The sequence below is a fragment of the Siphateles boraxobius genome, unplaced genomic scaffold (assembly GCF_051911475.1).
Source record: "Siphateles boraxobius isolate OS27281-9 unplaced genomic scaffold, OSU_SipBor_1 7, whole genome shotgun sequence".
Lineage (NCBI taxonomy): Eukaryota > Metazoa > Chordata > Actinopteri > Cypriniformes > Leuciscidae > Siphateles > Siphateles boraxobius.
Window position 1 is genome coordinate 12,463,922 of NW_027509197.1, and position 15,121 is coordinate 12,479,042.

General features: G+C 37.8%; 1 protein-coding gene across 14 annotated transcripts in view; it reads right to left on the reverse strand.

Annotated features, from left to right (window-relative positions):
- Window positions 1-3,126: 3,126 nt before the first annotated feature.
- abi2a (abl-interactor 2a) overlaps window positions 3,127-15,121 on the reverse strand; it is a 39,975-nt gene continuing 27,980 nt past the window's right edge. For 2 of the 14 annotated variants that reach the window (XM_077216132.1, XM_077216129.1), the window contains 6 exons: window positions 12,309-12,430; window positions 11,090-11,296; window positions 9,629-9,787; window positions 7,589-7,675; window positions 6,994-7,164; window positions 3,127-5,715 (listed from right to left, as the gene is read on the reverse strand). In XM_077216132.1, coding sequence (XP_077072247.1) covers window positions 5,540-5,715; window positions 6,994-7,164; window positions 7,589-7,675; window positions 9,629-9,787; window positions 11,090-11,296; window positions 12,309-12,430 — 922 coding nt within the window. In that variant the 3' untranslated portion in view covers window positions 3,127-5,539. The remainder of the gene's footprint in view (window positions 5,716-6,993; window positions 7,165-7,588; window positions 7,676-9,628; window positions 9,788-11,089; window positions 11,297-12,308; window positions 12,431-15,121) is intronic. The other 12 variants (XM_077216133.1, XM_077216131.1, XM_077216140.1 and 9 more) reach the window with 7 other exon arrangements.

Here is a 15,121-nt window from a genome sequence, read left to right on the forward strand (position 1 = left end):
TATTGTGCGACAAAAAGTCGCGTGGTTATGACGCAATCGTTAGCCTGTTTTTAACAAAAACGGCTTCTACGGGGCCATAACGTAAGATACAAAGTAATGGAGCCTTTTATACATTGTCGTGTTTATTTAGAAATATATAATGGACAAATGAAGTCTTTGGACGCCTCAGATGTAAAGTTATTCACTGTCAAAGTGACCCCAAAATGAATGGGAGTCAATGGAATGCTAACAGCAGGTGAAGTTCTGCTACAATGGCGGCTCCCGCGAGGCTTCAACTTCCGGCTGATGGATTACCCCCTTGGGTTCGGATACAAAATATAATGTGAACACAGTCCATCGGGGGCAGGGGGAGCAATCGAACTCAGGTTCGGAACAGGCAATCGAACAAAGTGTGAGAGCGCCCTTAACCCAGCTCCTCTGCTCTACGCCTGCTCACTGCTCTACAGTGTATGTACTTCATTTTTTGTGTGTGCAGTTTTATAGTGTGTAATTTCTCCCTCTTTGAGCACCCATCCCAACAAAATGTCTGTGAATGGGCTTTTTTGTTTGTTTTTAAGCACTATTATATGTCATCCTTGGTATATCTTTGGTTCTCCGTGATATGAAATTGATACACTCCTAATTTCTCTACTTCTCTTGAGTGTAAATTTCAGTATGCACATTCTTTAATGTCTTTGGTACAAAAAAAACATGTTTTCACACTATACAGTGATGTGAATAAGTTAGGCCCCCCATGCTAAAGTTGCCTAAAAAGAGGAATAAAAAAGCATCTTTTGGAAATTGATCTTAATGGCTTAATTGGAAAAATGAGGAAACATCCAACCTTTAAGGACACCAATTTTCTTTGTGTATGAATAATGTATCATAAATAAATAAATGTTCTTCCTTAAAATACAGGGTGCATAAGTCATTGCCCCCCTATGTTAAATTCCCATAGAGGCAGGCAGATTTTTATTTTTAAAGGCCAGTTGTTTCATGGATCCAGGATACTATGCATCCTGATAAAGTTCCCTTGGCCTTTGGAATTAAAATATCCCCACATCATCACACACCCTTCACCATATCTAGAGATTGTTATGGTTTTATTTCAGTTAGCCTAATAGCTGGTTTGATTTGCATTGAAAGATGATCTTATGGAAAGTACCCCATGCCGATCTCTAGGTATGGTGAAGGGTATGTGAAAGGCCAAGGGAACTTTATCAGGATGCATAGTATCCTGGATCCATGAAATAACTGGCCTTTAAAAATAAAAATCTGCCTGCCTCTATGGGAATTTAACATAGGGGGGCAATGACTTATGATTTTTTATTCCTCTTTTTAGGCAACTTTAGCATGGGGGGCCTAACTTATTCACACCACTGTATATGGGTGAGTTTATCACAGCGGAACCTACCATTACAATTTATTTATTTTAACAATTGCTAGCCTAGAATATGTTTCTCAATACTTTTTTAAAAATCCCTTCACACAGTTCTTACCAACATTGAACTTGGCACAACAGTACATTTCCCATCCAAAATGCATTCAACAATTATTTCTTCTTTTAAATTTCTTTCCAAAAAGAAATGACAGCTCTCTGTTTAGCATTCACTGCCGTATATTACATGGTCCATGTTTACATTACAGTACAAAATTATTCCTGAATTGTATAGTTTATAATCAAACTGTGCAGGTGTTCAGTTAAATCTGATTGTTTTAAAAGCATTTCATTTTTTAGATTTGGTATAACTGTATCAATGTGGCAAATTATTATCTCATTCACTTTTGTTAGGATTTGAACTTTAAAATAAATTTTGTAATGTCAATGATAGTCATTGAATGTATTTTATGCCAAAGCAGTGATAAATGATCCACAGTTTAGCCCACATAGACTGATGTTGTGTGAAGTGTTTTGAAAAGTGACCCAAGTATTAAGTGCTAGCCTAGCACCTAAAAAAAAGAAAGAAAATGGACTAGCATAGCCTATATAAAATATATACAAAACAGATCCTAAAATGAATGTTAAAGGTAATTGTTTTGGGTGGCATATAATTAATCACTTGTGTGAAATTAAAACATAAAACACATTACAGCATGTGCCAACCTTATGTTTATGAATAAAACCCTTATTCTAGGAACTGTTTTTCTAGTATAGTAAACTCTTATCTGAATGCATGCTAGTGTCGTTTTATTGTTTCCACTTGTTAATACTGTAATGTTTGGACATTGTCCATGTCTGAAACTGGGTATAAGAGGGATCAAGAACAAAAGCGTAATGAGGAACTAATTAAATACAACGTGCCCACACTTTTTAATCAGTTGATTCCCACTTGTTACCCAAGTTATAGCAAAAATATGACGACAATGTAAATAATTTTAACATTATCCTGAATAAAAAATAAAACCACACAAAACCACTGTTAGAGAAACACAAGTATACTGACAAGCATTTTCTCCCCAAACTTCTGATGAACAGCACTGCTCTTTTGATATCTTGTTCTCACAGCAGGGACACTTTTCACAGAACTGAGCTTTTGTTTGCACAGTTCTCACATACATTCACTTTTTTTCTTGTGTTGTTGCAATTTTTGCTATATATATATATATCTACGGTATCCTTACAGCTAAAAAATGATATAACACTTTATAAAGATGTGGAGTAAATCCACAGGAGATATACATATGTTAAAGATATAGTGGTTGTAGCGTCGCAACAGAATAACTGCTCTTCTTCTCTGTCTCTGCAGCGAACAGCCCGTGGGCGTCTGAGTGTGCAAACCTCCAGCACTCTTACGTACGTCTCAAGCCATCTGGACCCGTTCACTGCCAAGTTACGTAAGTCTGAAAAAGAACATGGGCGTGTATCCCAAACACTGAGCTCAACTCCATCTGAGATGACATTTCACTAGAAACTCCCCTTAGCACATTCATCAATAGCAGTATGGAAAGAAGTCAAAAACAAAGCTTATGGTCAACACAATTTTCATTTTTGTATGTGGATTCATGCGGCTGTCTTTTAAGGAAGCACTGAAAATGTGCAGTTTTAGAGCGATCAGGCGCAATTTACATGCAAATGATTAATGACGGGAAGGAAAAGGTTCACATTTAGAGATTTTGCACATTCAGTTTCATCCTCACACATGGAAATACTGATGTTCATACTTTTATTTAGTTATATACACATATATTGGCACACAAGAATATTGAGTTAATGGGCTTTAATCGATTACAAAAATCACTCTATTTATGTTAAAATAGAAATATTTGTCATCTCTCTCTGTGCTGTTTGCAGTGATGTGCTTTCAGACAGTGCTTTTAAACTAAGCCTTCTAAGCGTCACATTTTCCCAGGTATTTATTGTAGGGCAGAGTGAGGGATTCGCTCACCTGGCTCTACCCTGCTTTAAAGAGCTTCCATCTGTTCTTTACATAACATTCAGATTCAATTTCGTGGAGGTATCACAATGGAGTCAATGACTTTAGGTCCTGCAAAATGGAAAACTGTTTTAGTAGCAGGAGAGAAAAAAGATCAGTGATTGTCAAATAGTAGCTTATACACATTTCGAATAACATTACAAAATGGCACAATATATTTAGCATAAACATTTATAGAGCACCCAGATTAATACTATAATGTTTGGACATTGTCCATGTCATATGAAAGTCTTAAACTGGGTATAAGAAGGATCAATAACTAAAGCGGAATGAGGAACTAATTAAATACAAGGTTCCCACATTTTTTGGATGTTTCAGGTACTAACATACTTAAAGGGATAGTTCACCCAAAAATGGAAATTCTTAATTACTCACCCTCATGTCGTTCCAAACCCGTAAGACTCGTTCATCCTTGTAACAAAAATGAAGATATTTTTGATGAAATCTGCGATATTCTGTCCCTTCATAGACAGCTATGTAAAGAGATCGTAAAACTAATCCATAAGAATTGAGGCTTTTGTTCACATAAACCTTCATCAACTCACACATCAGTTGTGGTAAATGGAAGCTCAAGCATGTGTACTTCACGTGCAAGAACCAAAGTTACGCTGCACATTCGAGCTTCTGCAAGAACCAATGAGGTTTGTTCTTGTGTGTCAAGCAGGTTCGGTTGAGCCTCAATTTATGTTCACTGATCAATGTTCAAATGGGAATAGAAGCTTAAATTAAATCTGATTGAGTAACTTTAGAAAATTTAAACACTTTTTATGAAGCATCAAAGTAGTAGTTGTGTAGCTGTCAATGGAGGGAGAGAAATCTCTGATTTCATCAAAAAGATCTTCATTTGTGTTACGAAGATGAACTGGTCTTATTGGTTTGGAATGACATCAGGGTGAGTAATTAATGACAAATTAAATTTTTGGGTGAACTAACCCTTTAAATTATGCAAATGTCCCTCAACCATACTGGTGAAATATTTTATTTCACATGACTACATTTTAATAATTGCCATATTTTTTCAGGACTGGAAATCACAACTTTCAAATTTCCTGATATTTCAGGCTTTCCATTATTGTGGGAACCTTGTAAATAAAATAAGGAAAAAATGAAATGTAAAAATGTTTGTTTTATTTTTATTAAGCATGCAGTCTATGAAGCACTACATACACTTAACAAATAATAACCAATTGGTTAGCATCATTCACTACACAAAATTTAAATCAAACAAAAAAAAGTCAAACTGTTCATGAGGTTATTAGATATGTCTAGTACTGCATGTGTGTCAAGGGCTGACTGATTCTCATAGGGAAAAATATATAAACAAAAGTAATCCATAAATGTATTTAATGATGGTTTGAAAAAAAAAGAGTAAAGTTAAACCTAGGTACGACCTTTATACAATTGAGTCAGACCCTGCAAAGACACCATGAATTATACTTTGGTCGCACAAATATTTACTACTTCAACAAACCGGCTGAAACGGATTCTCTAAGATGGGAGAGTAAATAAAATAAACACTTTACAGAGACTCGCACAAATTAAAAATTACCTTAAACGGTCACATTAAATAAATACAAAGCAACTATTCATTTTTCACTCTGTTCAGTGCCACACTTTTTATTCTTTTTTTTCTTTTTTTTTCTCAAAATACGATTGTAATGAATTCCCTTTTTGAACGTGACCTCACTGTAAAACACGATGAACCCACCTCAGGCTGCTCAAATAAATCTGTTTCAGAGACATCAGTCAGCCCCAGTGCTGCCTACAGAAATGCTATGGAATAGACAAGGTTATGAAATATAGAAATACAGACAACAATGTACCCACTCCAAATCTAGCCTATGCATATCCACAACTTCAAACGCTGTATCCTTCATTCAAGGTAAAAGTAAACATGTTATTGGCTTTTATTTATATAATTTTAGTTCTCTAATAGTTTTCCCAGTCCTTGGTGCAAAAATGTGGTCTGTAACATCTGGATGTTCATCTTTATATTGCATCCTTTTTTCTGTCGCACCACTCGTCCTTGAGCACGGCCTGTTATTAGCACGGTTTGTATGCACACGTGCACTCTTCTGCAGTGTAAGATTAGCGCTTGGTGGAGGAGAGGCAGACAGAGGAATCGCTCACTCAGTGTAGTGCATGATGGACTCAACGTAGTTTCCTGGGAAGAGTCCCGTAGTGCCGCTCATCACGCCTTCATACCAACCGTCATCATTCTTTTTAATCACATAGATGATGGACCCCTCATGGAAAGACAATTCATCTTCCTTGTCTTGCATGTAGTCATAGATTGCCACCACTAAAAGCAGGAAAAACAGAGACCGGCAAGTTACCAATGATCCATGCAGAAATTTGAGTGCCCATCATTCACAGTTCTACACATTCCCACCACTTGTGTGTTTGTGTTCATTTTGTCAGCTTTTTAGTTATGTTTAGTCAAGGAAATATCGGGAGTATTTTAGTTTGATAAAAACTTCACATTAGAATCACGACGATTGTTTTAATTTGAGAAATCTATTTTTACATTTCATCAGGATTACTGCACTTTCACCTGTAGGCACAAATCAAGAGAATGTCAACCCATATGCATGGTTTATTTTACTCGTCTAGTTTCCTGATACATTTGCCATAAATTAACACGGTCTACATTATGAAAATTAGTCAAACAAGAAACTTATCTCAGAAATAATTTTTTAGTAATCCAATAATTCCAAACTAAATTGTTTTTCTATTAAAACAATAGCAAAAGGTGCAGTTATTACACAAATATAGTCAAGATCCATGTTTGGATTTATCAGTTAATCACTGAGAAGGTTTGATCACAGATTTAGTCGCAGCAAACAGCACAAGTGGCTCGTGAAGAGAAACAGACTAGCTGTATGACAGAATATCTAAAATGGAGATCGCTGAACTCCAGCTTACTCGTTTGTTGGTGTTTTCAGATCATCTGCGCTTCTTCCGCAGTCTTAGTCATAGAAAAAAAGGTCGTCAACAAGCTTTTTTTATCATAGATTTCATTAACGAAATTAATACTAGTGCGTTTATTATATATTTTTTGCTAATTTAATGATGCTTTCAGTTTTGAAGAAGATAATACTCTATCAGTACCATTTAACTCCTGCCTTTTACAAATCATGGTAATGATGTCAACACTGAGAAGGTCCCTCTTTATAACAAGTGTCTTTGAATAGCATGTACTAACATTTAAATTAATAATTTGTTACAATGCACATAGTGTTTTGTACTTCTATTTAAAAAATACCTGCTTGGCATTACAGCTGTAATTCATTTCTGTAATTACATCTATAATTCGACTGCACACCCTTCCTTTACTTACCCACTACACCCTCAGCAGCAGCACAAGTTTTTTGCAATATAACATGAACACAATAAGTACATTTTACCTAACAATTTCTTTTTGTTTTAATGCAAGCACAAAAGACACCAAATATAAAGTTTAACCGAGCACATTAAAAATGTCCTCATGAACATCACTGAACTATGCTGTTATGCCCTAGTTAGCCAATAATATTGTGAGATTAATCTAACCAGCATCTTCAAAATATTTTTAGTGTACCTTTCTCCAGATAAGTTTGTGGAGCCCAGGGTGGGTCTTCTTCAGCGTAAGGGTCACTGTACTCCACCACAGAAGACTCTCCTTCCTCATAGTCTTCAGGAGGAGCTGGATTTTGTGTCTCCTCAAACACCGGCTCTTCTGAAGGGGGAGGTGGGGGAGGCGCATCTGTAACTGAGTGAGAGAGTAGAGAAATGAACAGGATACACACAACTCCAGATGAGAAGGCCATGCAAGCTCATGGATCCATGAAGAGAGAGCAAGAAGTCAGTTATGATATGGATGGTTTACTGTGAAAAAGAAACAGTGATGAAAGTTACTCTCCTAATATTCTCAGATAGACAGATGCATACACACATGAATGCACCTGTATTCAGTGATTTACTCATCTGACTTTTTCTTTGGAAATATTGATATTAATTTAATAAAATGTAGATTTGTAATCAATTGACTAACCTAAAACTAGTATTATAGGTATATTTCCATGCTTTCAACAGCAGCTCTTGTGCTTTTAGACAAGCTGCTTTGATCTGAATGTGTGTATGTGTGTGTCTCTGAATGCTGGAGGGTCTCATTGGAGAAGCTCAAAGCCACTTACTGGTTTCCTGTACGCGAGCCACAAAACCCGTCAGTGGAAGCTGGGGTGTGATCTGCAGTATGGAGGGGGGAGGGGGGGCCACAGAGGCTAGTCCACAAGACCACAAAAAAGCAAAGAGGGAGGAAGGGGAGGGGGGAGGGGTGAGCAACGAACCAAGATAAAGAAAGTGAATGTGTAAGGGAAAAACAGAAGACAGTAGATAGTTGAGTGTGCAAACACTGTCTGACAAACAGGAAGTAGTTACCTCATAGCAGAAAGGATGAAGGGTGGATCTACACCAGCTAGAGAGGTTCAAACACTAACCCATTTATACATTAAAGTAACACTCTGACGATGTTAATGCAACAATGTATCATTAAAGGTGAAGTATGTCGTTTCAAACAACCTTGCAAACGCCTCTTTGGCCAGTTGCGCCTCACCCAACTCAAATCACAAATACAGCTCATAAGGGTGCTTGTGATGTCTCAACAGGTAAGTGTAGGCTATTTCAATACTTTCCAGCATATTAGGAATACTTTTAGATATGTTGCGGTGTGTCATGAGTAAGCAATTTAGATTAAAACTGTCTATAGCAAACTTAAAGGGATAGTTCACCTAAAAATGAAAATTCTGTCAGTATTTACTCGCCCTCATGTTGTTCCAACCCCGTAAGACCTTCGTTCATCTTCGGAACACCAATTAAGATATTTTTGATGAAATCTGAGAGCTGGATCACTCCTCCATACTAGTCCATAGGCTTCTTCAGGGATTGAAACTTGCCAGCCTCGAAAAGTTATTAAAGACATTGTTAAAATAATCCAAGTGACTACAGTGGCTCAATCTTAAGTTTATCAAGCGACTAGAATACTTTTTGTGCGCAAAAACAAACAAAAATAACTACTTTATTTCAACTATTCATTTCCTTCTCTTTGGGCCTCTAGTCAGTTAACTTAGTATGATTGCGTAGAGCTACGTCACACGTAGGCTCACTATTGGCCGACGCTGGTCATGTGTGTGATGCGTGTGACGTACAACAACAGAAGCACTACACTGTTAAACTAGTGAACTGACTCAAGGCCCACAGAGAAGGAAATGAATAGTTGAAATAAAGTCATTGTTTTTTTGCCAACAAAAAGTATTCTCGTCGTTTGAACTTAATATTGAGCCACTGTAGTCACTTGGACTATTTTAACGATGTTTTTAATAACTTTGAGGCCTGCAAGTTCAATCCCTGAAGAAGCCTATGGATTAGTATGGAGGAGTGATCCAGCTTTCAGATTTCATCAAAAATATCTTAATTGGCGTTCCGAAGATGAACGAAGAAGGTCTTGCGGGGTTGGAACAACATGAGGGTGAGTAAATACTGACAGAATTTTCATTTTCGGGTGAACTAACCCTTTAAGCGTCTCGCTTATAATAAACTCATCCAACACATCTTCACTGCGTGCTGTTTTTGACATGTGCCACAACTGTATAAGACTACAACACTTGAAACATTAAAGAAAATATTATAAACTGGTACATTTGTCAATCAGCATGATGATGTGTGGTATTGAAGTGTCCATTGTAGTGTTGCATCACAATGCCCTGATACTTCTATAACTTCTATAACTGAATGTCTTTTCCTACGTAACGCATCATCCATGATCCCACAACCTAAACTCTTGCTATAGGTTGAGCTGGAAAGAGATTGACAGATCTGAGTGAACCGCTCTTATTGGTTAGATAGTGCCTGATAGGCTCAATGTTTACACTTTTGGGGGAGATTTAAACCTATGATTGGCTTACTAATAGTAGTCAATGAACTAAACTGGGATACGAGAATGTAATTTAACTGAGAAAAATCATACATGCTTTACCTTTAAAAACAATGACAAATATTACTACAGAAATAAATGGTGTCAAATTCAAATTTTAAAAGAAAGTAAAATGCAGGCGGGGGGACGGGACTATGAGGAATTCATAATATCAAAGAAAAAATCAAACTGCCTTTGACGAATAAGCAGAACTGGGTGTTTTGATCCTTTCTGGGACGTGAGGTATTAATAGTGAGAGCGGTACCTTGGTTCTGATTGTAATAGGGCCCTCCATTCTGCTGGCTGGAGGGCATGGACGTCTGACCCATGATTGAGGGCGGCCGGCGATACGGCAGTGAACCTCCCACTGTGGGTGAGATCTGTCTGGGGACGGGCCTGTTCATGCTGTAGAACTGAGGAACACCTGCACGAACAACACACAGTCATGAGACAAAAGAATTACCACAGACTGATCATGTTCATTTCTGAGAAACACACCACCATAATTCCTTAAAAGAGTTAAAAATCAAGGAGAAGAATGTTAGAGGTCTACAGTCAGACCTTTTAAGGACAAGTATTTTTCCATAGAGATCAAATGGATCAATGGTACAAAAGCAAGCATGAATGTCATGAAAAACGTCATGATCTAAACTGATCTGGGCTAAGGAGGTTTTCACACTAGCCACTGGTTTCACAGACAAGGCTTAAGCCTAGTAGCCCCAGATTAAAATGCATGTTTGAGCAGTTATAACTGAAAGAAACTTGCACAGACATTTCTTAAAATATGCCAGTGTTTTGACTCAAGGTGCACACCAGCTTTCTTTGAAAGGATGTTTTAACATACATTTTTTTTTTCTAACGCATGTTTATAAAAAGGTACTTAAATATCCTAATTAAACTAGGGCCTTATACTGGCTAAAGCGCCGTCTGTGAAACCAGGCCTACATCATCTTGGTGTGGACCAAAATTGGATTTATTTGGTTGGTGTGAAAGACATTTCCTGCTTGACAATGGGCCCTGGAGTACAGTTTCACAAGGACAGCTCACAATCATTATTTATACTTTTTGGAAATGCTATACAAATATTGGTTACACTGATTGTGTTAGGGGTCAAATCGACAGCAAGGTAAAAACACAAACATTTATTGTAGCTTGTCAAACACTAAAATATGAAATGTATGAGAACTTCAGAAGAAAAATGTATGATGTTTATTTTTCTAGTTTAAGTCAAAAAAAAAAAATCTGTGAAAGAATTATTATTATTCTTTTTTACATAAATTGTTACTTCTCGCCAAATTGCAGGGAAACCAGTGAGGGTCCACCACAACCAACTGACCCCCACCACAACAGAGTTTCCAGATTTTTAACGCAAAAGATGCTAAATTTTAACTTGTATACAACAGTTCTTTAACCCTTCTCTGTCAGCAAAAATAGTCCAAAAAGATCCCACAGTCGATAACTTTGTGGGTCATCAAGCAACAGAGAAACATGCTGCTAGTAGAAGTCACATTGGTACTTTTGTTGATGACTCAAATGTACCAAGTTAAAATTGTAACAAACAAACAATGAAAACAGCTTGAGAGACTCGTGAGGAAACAATACAAGCAGGACACAAAGACCAGAAATTCACCACAGAATAGCATGAGGTCTCAGCAGGTGTGGAATGACACGAGGGTAGAAGGTGTGACTGATGGACTGGAGATGATGCGGACAGTGGCGGACTCACCTGTCCCAGGGTCGGTGTTGGATGTAGCACTAGCTGCAGCTGTAGTGAGGGGTGGCTGGGAGGTAGGAGAGCCTTTATCTGGGGTCAGAGAGCTCTCAGTGGAGTCGAGAGATTCAGGGATTGAGGGTTGTGTGGGGGTTAAGTTAGAGGAAGTGAAAGAAGGCTGAGTGGAGTTAGTTGGAGCTGAAGGTGTGCTGGCACTAACAGCTTGAGGGTAAAATGAGGAGAGAGGAAGGAAACCAAATGAGAAATGCGTTTGCATTTGACAAAGGGAGGTAATGTGGGGGCATGATTTACGAAGCTGAGCATAAAATCACAATTCTGCTTTTCTGAAGACTATTTATATCAGGGGTGTCCAATCCTGCTCCTTGAGGGCCACCTTCCAGCACATTTTAGTTCCAGACCCAATTAAACACTTTAACCAGTTACTCAAGGAGTTCATGATCACTAGAAACACCCAGACAGGTGTGTTACAGCAGGACAGTGGCAGTGACAGTTTAAAGTCTGCAGGACAGTGGCACTTCAGGAGCAGGATTGAACAACCTTGTTACTGTTGAATTTTTTGTAATGTTCATTTATAGCCTTATTCAGAAAATTCATTGTTTCAGTCTTTTGAGTGGAAATACAATAGAAACTGTTGAAATACACCAATTCCCACCCCCAAAAGAAGGAATTCAACCTGTCATCCAAGCTGCTTTTTCCATAACTGGAAGTGAATAATAAAGTGAAAAGAAGTCTATTTTACGTTATTCTACTAACATATGTGTTATATTCTACATCTAAAGACATTTGATAGTTTTGTGATAAGACCAATATTTCCATTGAAAACGATTGTATTTATGATTTATGAAAAAAAGTATATCAGTCGACACATAACAGAACAAGAACTGCAATTTCATTAGTTATTGCTTGTAATATCAACAGACTGGATTTTGAATGCAATTTTTTCAGTGGAAAATATAACTAAACTCCTTTTGTATTCCACACAAAAAATCCATAAAGTTTGGAACAACATGAGGGTAAATGGATGGACACATTATCTTTTGAATGAACAGTTGTTGTTTTTTTGTAGCATTTAATCTTGGATATAAAGTCAGATGTTATCAAGATCATATCACACTTCTTAAGCAAGAACTTATTCTAAATTATCAAAAAAGAAATGACTGCAGCCAGAAAATGTATGTGGTATACATGTGAAGTAGTGAGGAGATGATGTCACCTGGGAAGGCGCTGGGTGGAGAGGGTGTGGGCACAGCGATGGGAACACCCACACTTCCGCTCCCGCTGTTTTCACGACTGCTACTGCGGCTGCTGGGATAACTGCCGCCACTGCTCCCACTGCTGAACAGATTACACACCTCGTGTACATGTGCCTCATATGTTATACACACTCATGTCATGTAAGCACTCTCAAATACACATACATTGACACAGAGAGAGAGAGACCAACATACATGGACCAACATCTGAGCTCACACATGATAAAAACACACATGGACAATGAACCAGCCTATACTATGTTGCTATGACATATAGAGCATGAGATGGCAGCATTTGTGAAACAGAATTAACAGAGAAGCAACAGCAGAGACTTCGTGGCCGGAAAGAAGAGCACTCACTAGCCTGCGCTCAACACTGAAAAGGCAAAAGCTGAGCACACAGACTGCATGAAATATTTTGTAAGAGAGATGAAAAGCAATGCCAGGTGATAGAGCTGAAGAAAAGGAGCAAGACACGTGTTACATGGCTGAAGAAAAGAATGAATTGCGTCTAGCAGCAATAATTATTTTGTTAAATGCTGGCATGAAATGGAAATTCATCCATCCATTTTTGAAATGCATATTATTGTTCTGACTGCTAACTGAATTATTATTTATCAAAATTTCATGACTTGATCTTTCGGTGAAACAACTGACTTTTCTCAGGTAATGTATGTCGGACTTCTCCAATCTTTAATCCTCCTAAATCCCCATTTCTTAAGATTCTGATATACTCAGGGCAAAGTTCTTTTACGTTCTTTGCTTAGAGCAGTGGTTTTCAATCGTGGTCCTGGAAACACACTGCTCTGCACATTTTGTATGTCTCTCTTATATGACACACTTAGTTCAGTTCATGGAGCTCTCAACTAATGAGCTGATGATCTAAATAAAGTGTAAATAAGGGAGACATACAAAATGTGCAAAGCGGTGGATCCCCAGCACCAGGATTAAAAACAACACTAGCCTGGAGGTAAAAAGAAGCTGGAAATACCTGGTATACTGTTAGTAAACATCCCGAAGCCACCTACACGGCTGAAAGCAGCGTTTAGATGATTATGTAAATATGTGCTGCATGTTCAATAACAAAATAAACAAAAATGACAGCAGTGACAAAACCATAGTTAAGAAAGCATCTGATCATAGCAATGTGGATATGTTTGCATCAGCTCTGCAATTCAGCGCACCAGTCAAGACAATGTCTTGACAATGTAAAGACAATGTCTTTAAAGTCGTCATGAAACGGAAGTTGAGATTGTGCTTTTTTCCTTATTGTGACGTATATCCGAGTGAAACGGCTTCTGAAATTATAAAGAAAATGTAGGGCGGGGCTTGATTTCGTCCTTCGGGAATTGATTGGATCGTTGGAGGTTGGGCGTTGCTAACAAAATGGAGGCAGATTTGAATGCCAGTTTATATTTATATGAACCAAGATGAGGCGGCTGATAGCCACGCCCTCTAGTAATAGATTTTGACCAGAAGAGAAGTTGTTTCGAGGGGGGAGGGAAGGGTAACGTATTTGATTAAAGATTATAAGGGTACATGAATAAAATAAAAAAAAATGAAGTGCACAGATAAATCATTTATAATAAACACTACAATATTACATATAAAAATACGAATGGTTAAATTTGATTTCATGACGACTTTAAAGATTCAATGTGAAAAACAACTTCAATTTCTACCATAAAGCAGCTCTCCAGTGAGTTCATGTTTTTAGTCACGTCTGACATTAACGGACTGAACAGAAAAAAACTAATCGGAGAAGATTTCCACGACAAAGACGGCAGAGTCCCAGAGCCCATCTACACATTACGTAATCGCCATGGACAAATGGTAGTTCGAAAGGGTTTACCAGCCAGAAAAGTTCACTGTTGTAGCTTATCCACATTGTGTGCACAAAATAGACGCTGAACAGTCAAATCGTGCCATCGCGCTAATCACTGATTTCGGCCCTCCAAAACCAAAAATAGCAGTTTCGCCTGAATTTTTTCAATAGGTTTTCAGTGCATTCCTATAAAAATGAGGGGAAATGGGATTAGGATCACAACAAAGGCTGGACTCAAAACCTCCATCCTTGAAGTGCTACAGCTCTAATGTGTCAGAGCAGATCCAGAGTGTACAAGGCTCTGAAAACTCCAAACTGTCTGTAGCCTATGCAAGATTAATGCTGAACTCTAAATGTTTATTAACTTATCTGATGATATTAAAATGTTCTCAAATTTAAATGTATATGATACAAATGATCAGCCCCTCTAAACTTTAGGAGGGAACAACCATTGTCATTTATGTCATAGTCAAGATGTTCAATAACATTTCCAACTAGCTGACAGATGGGAGAGTGCTGGCAGAAACGGCACCAAATGCTTTTCTTCTGATGCTGCACTGAGTGACAAGCAGTGATCCAGAGCATGTGGGAGGACTTCAGCATACACTCACTGCTCAGGATGAAAACCGGAGAAATGCTTAGGAGTGTATTAAGAGGTGTTCCTGTAGCTCAAAAATATTTTCAAAAATGTACTGTAGCTAGTAAAAAATGGGCCGCTAACAACAACAACAACAACAACGGCAGGGGTTTGATTCCCAGGAAGCGCCACTATAAAAAAAACACTTTGGCTAAAAGTGTCAGCCAAAAACATAAATGAAGATTTTACAGGCATCCCTGCAGATGGCACAGAGATCAAAAGAGAACAAGTGAGAGCGGTTACATCATTTCAGACACAGAAGAAAAGGTCGGAGCTTCAAAGACCTTGTTCTGCAATGTACTGGACTTGAT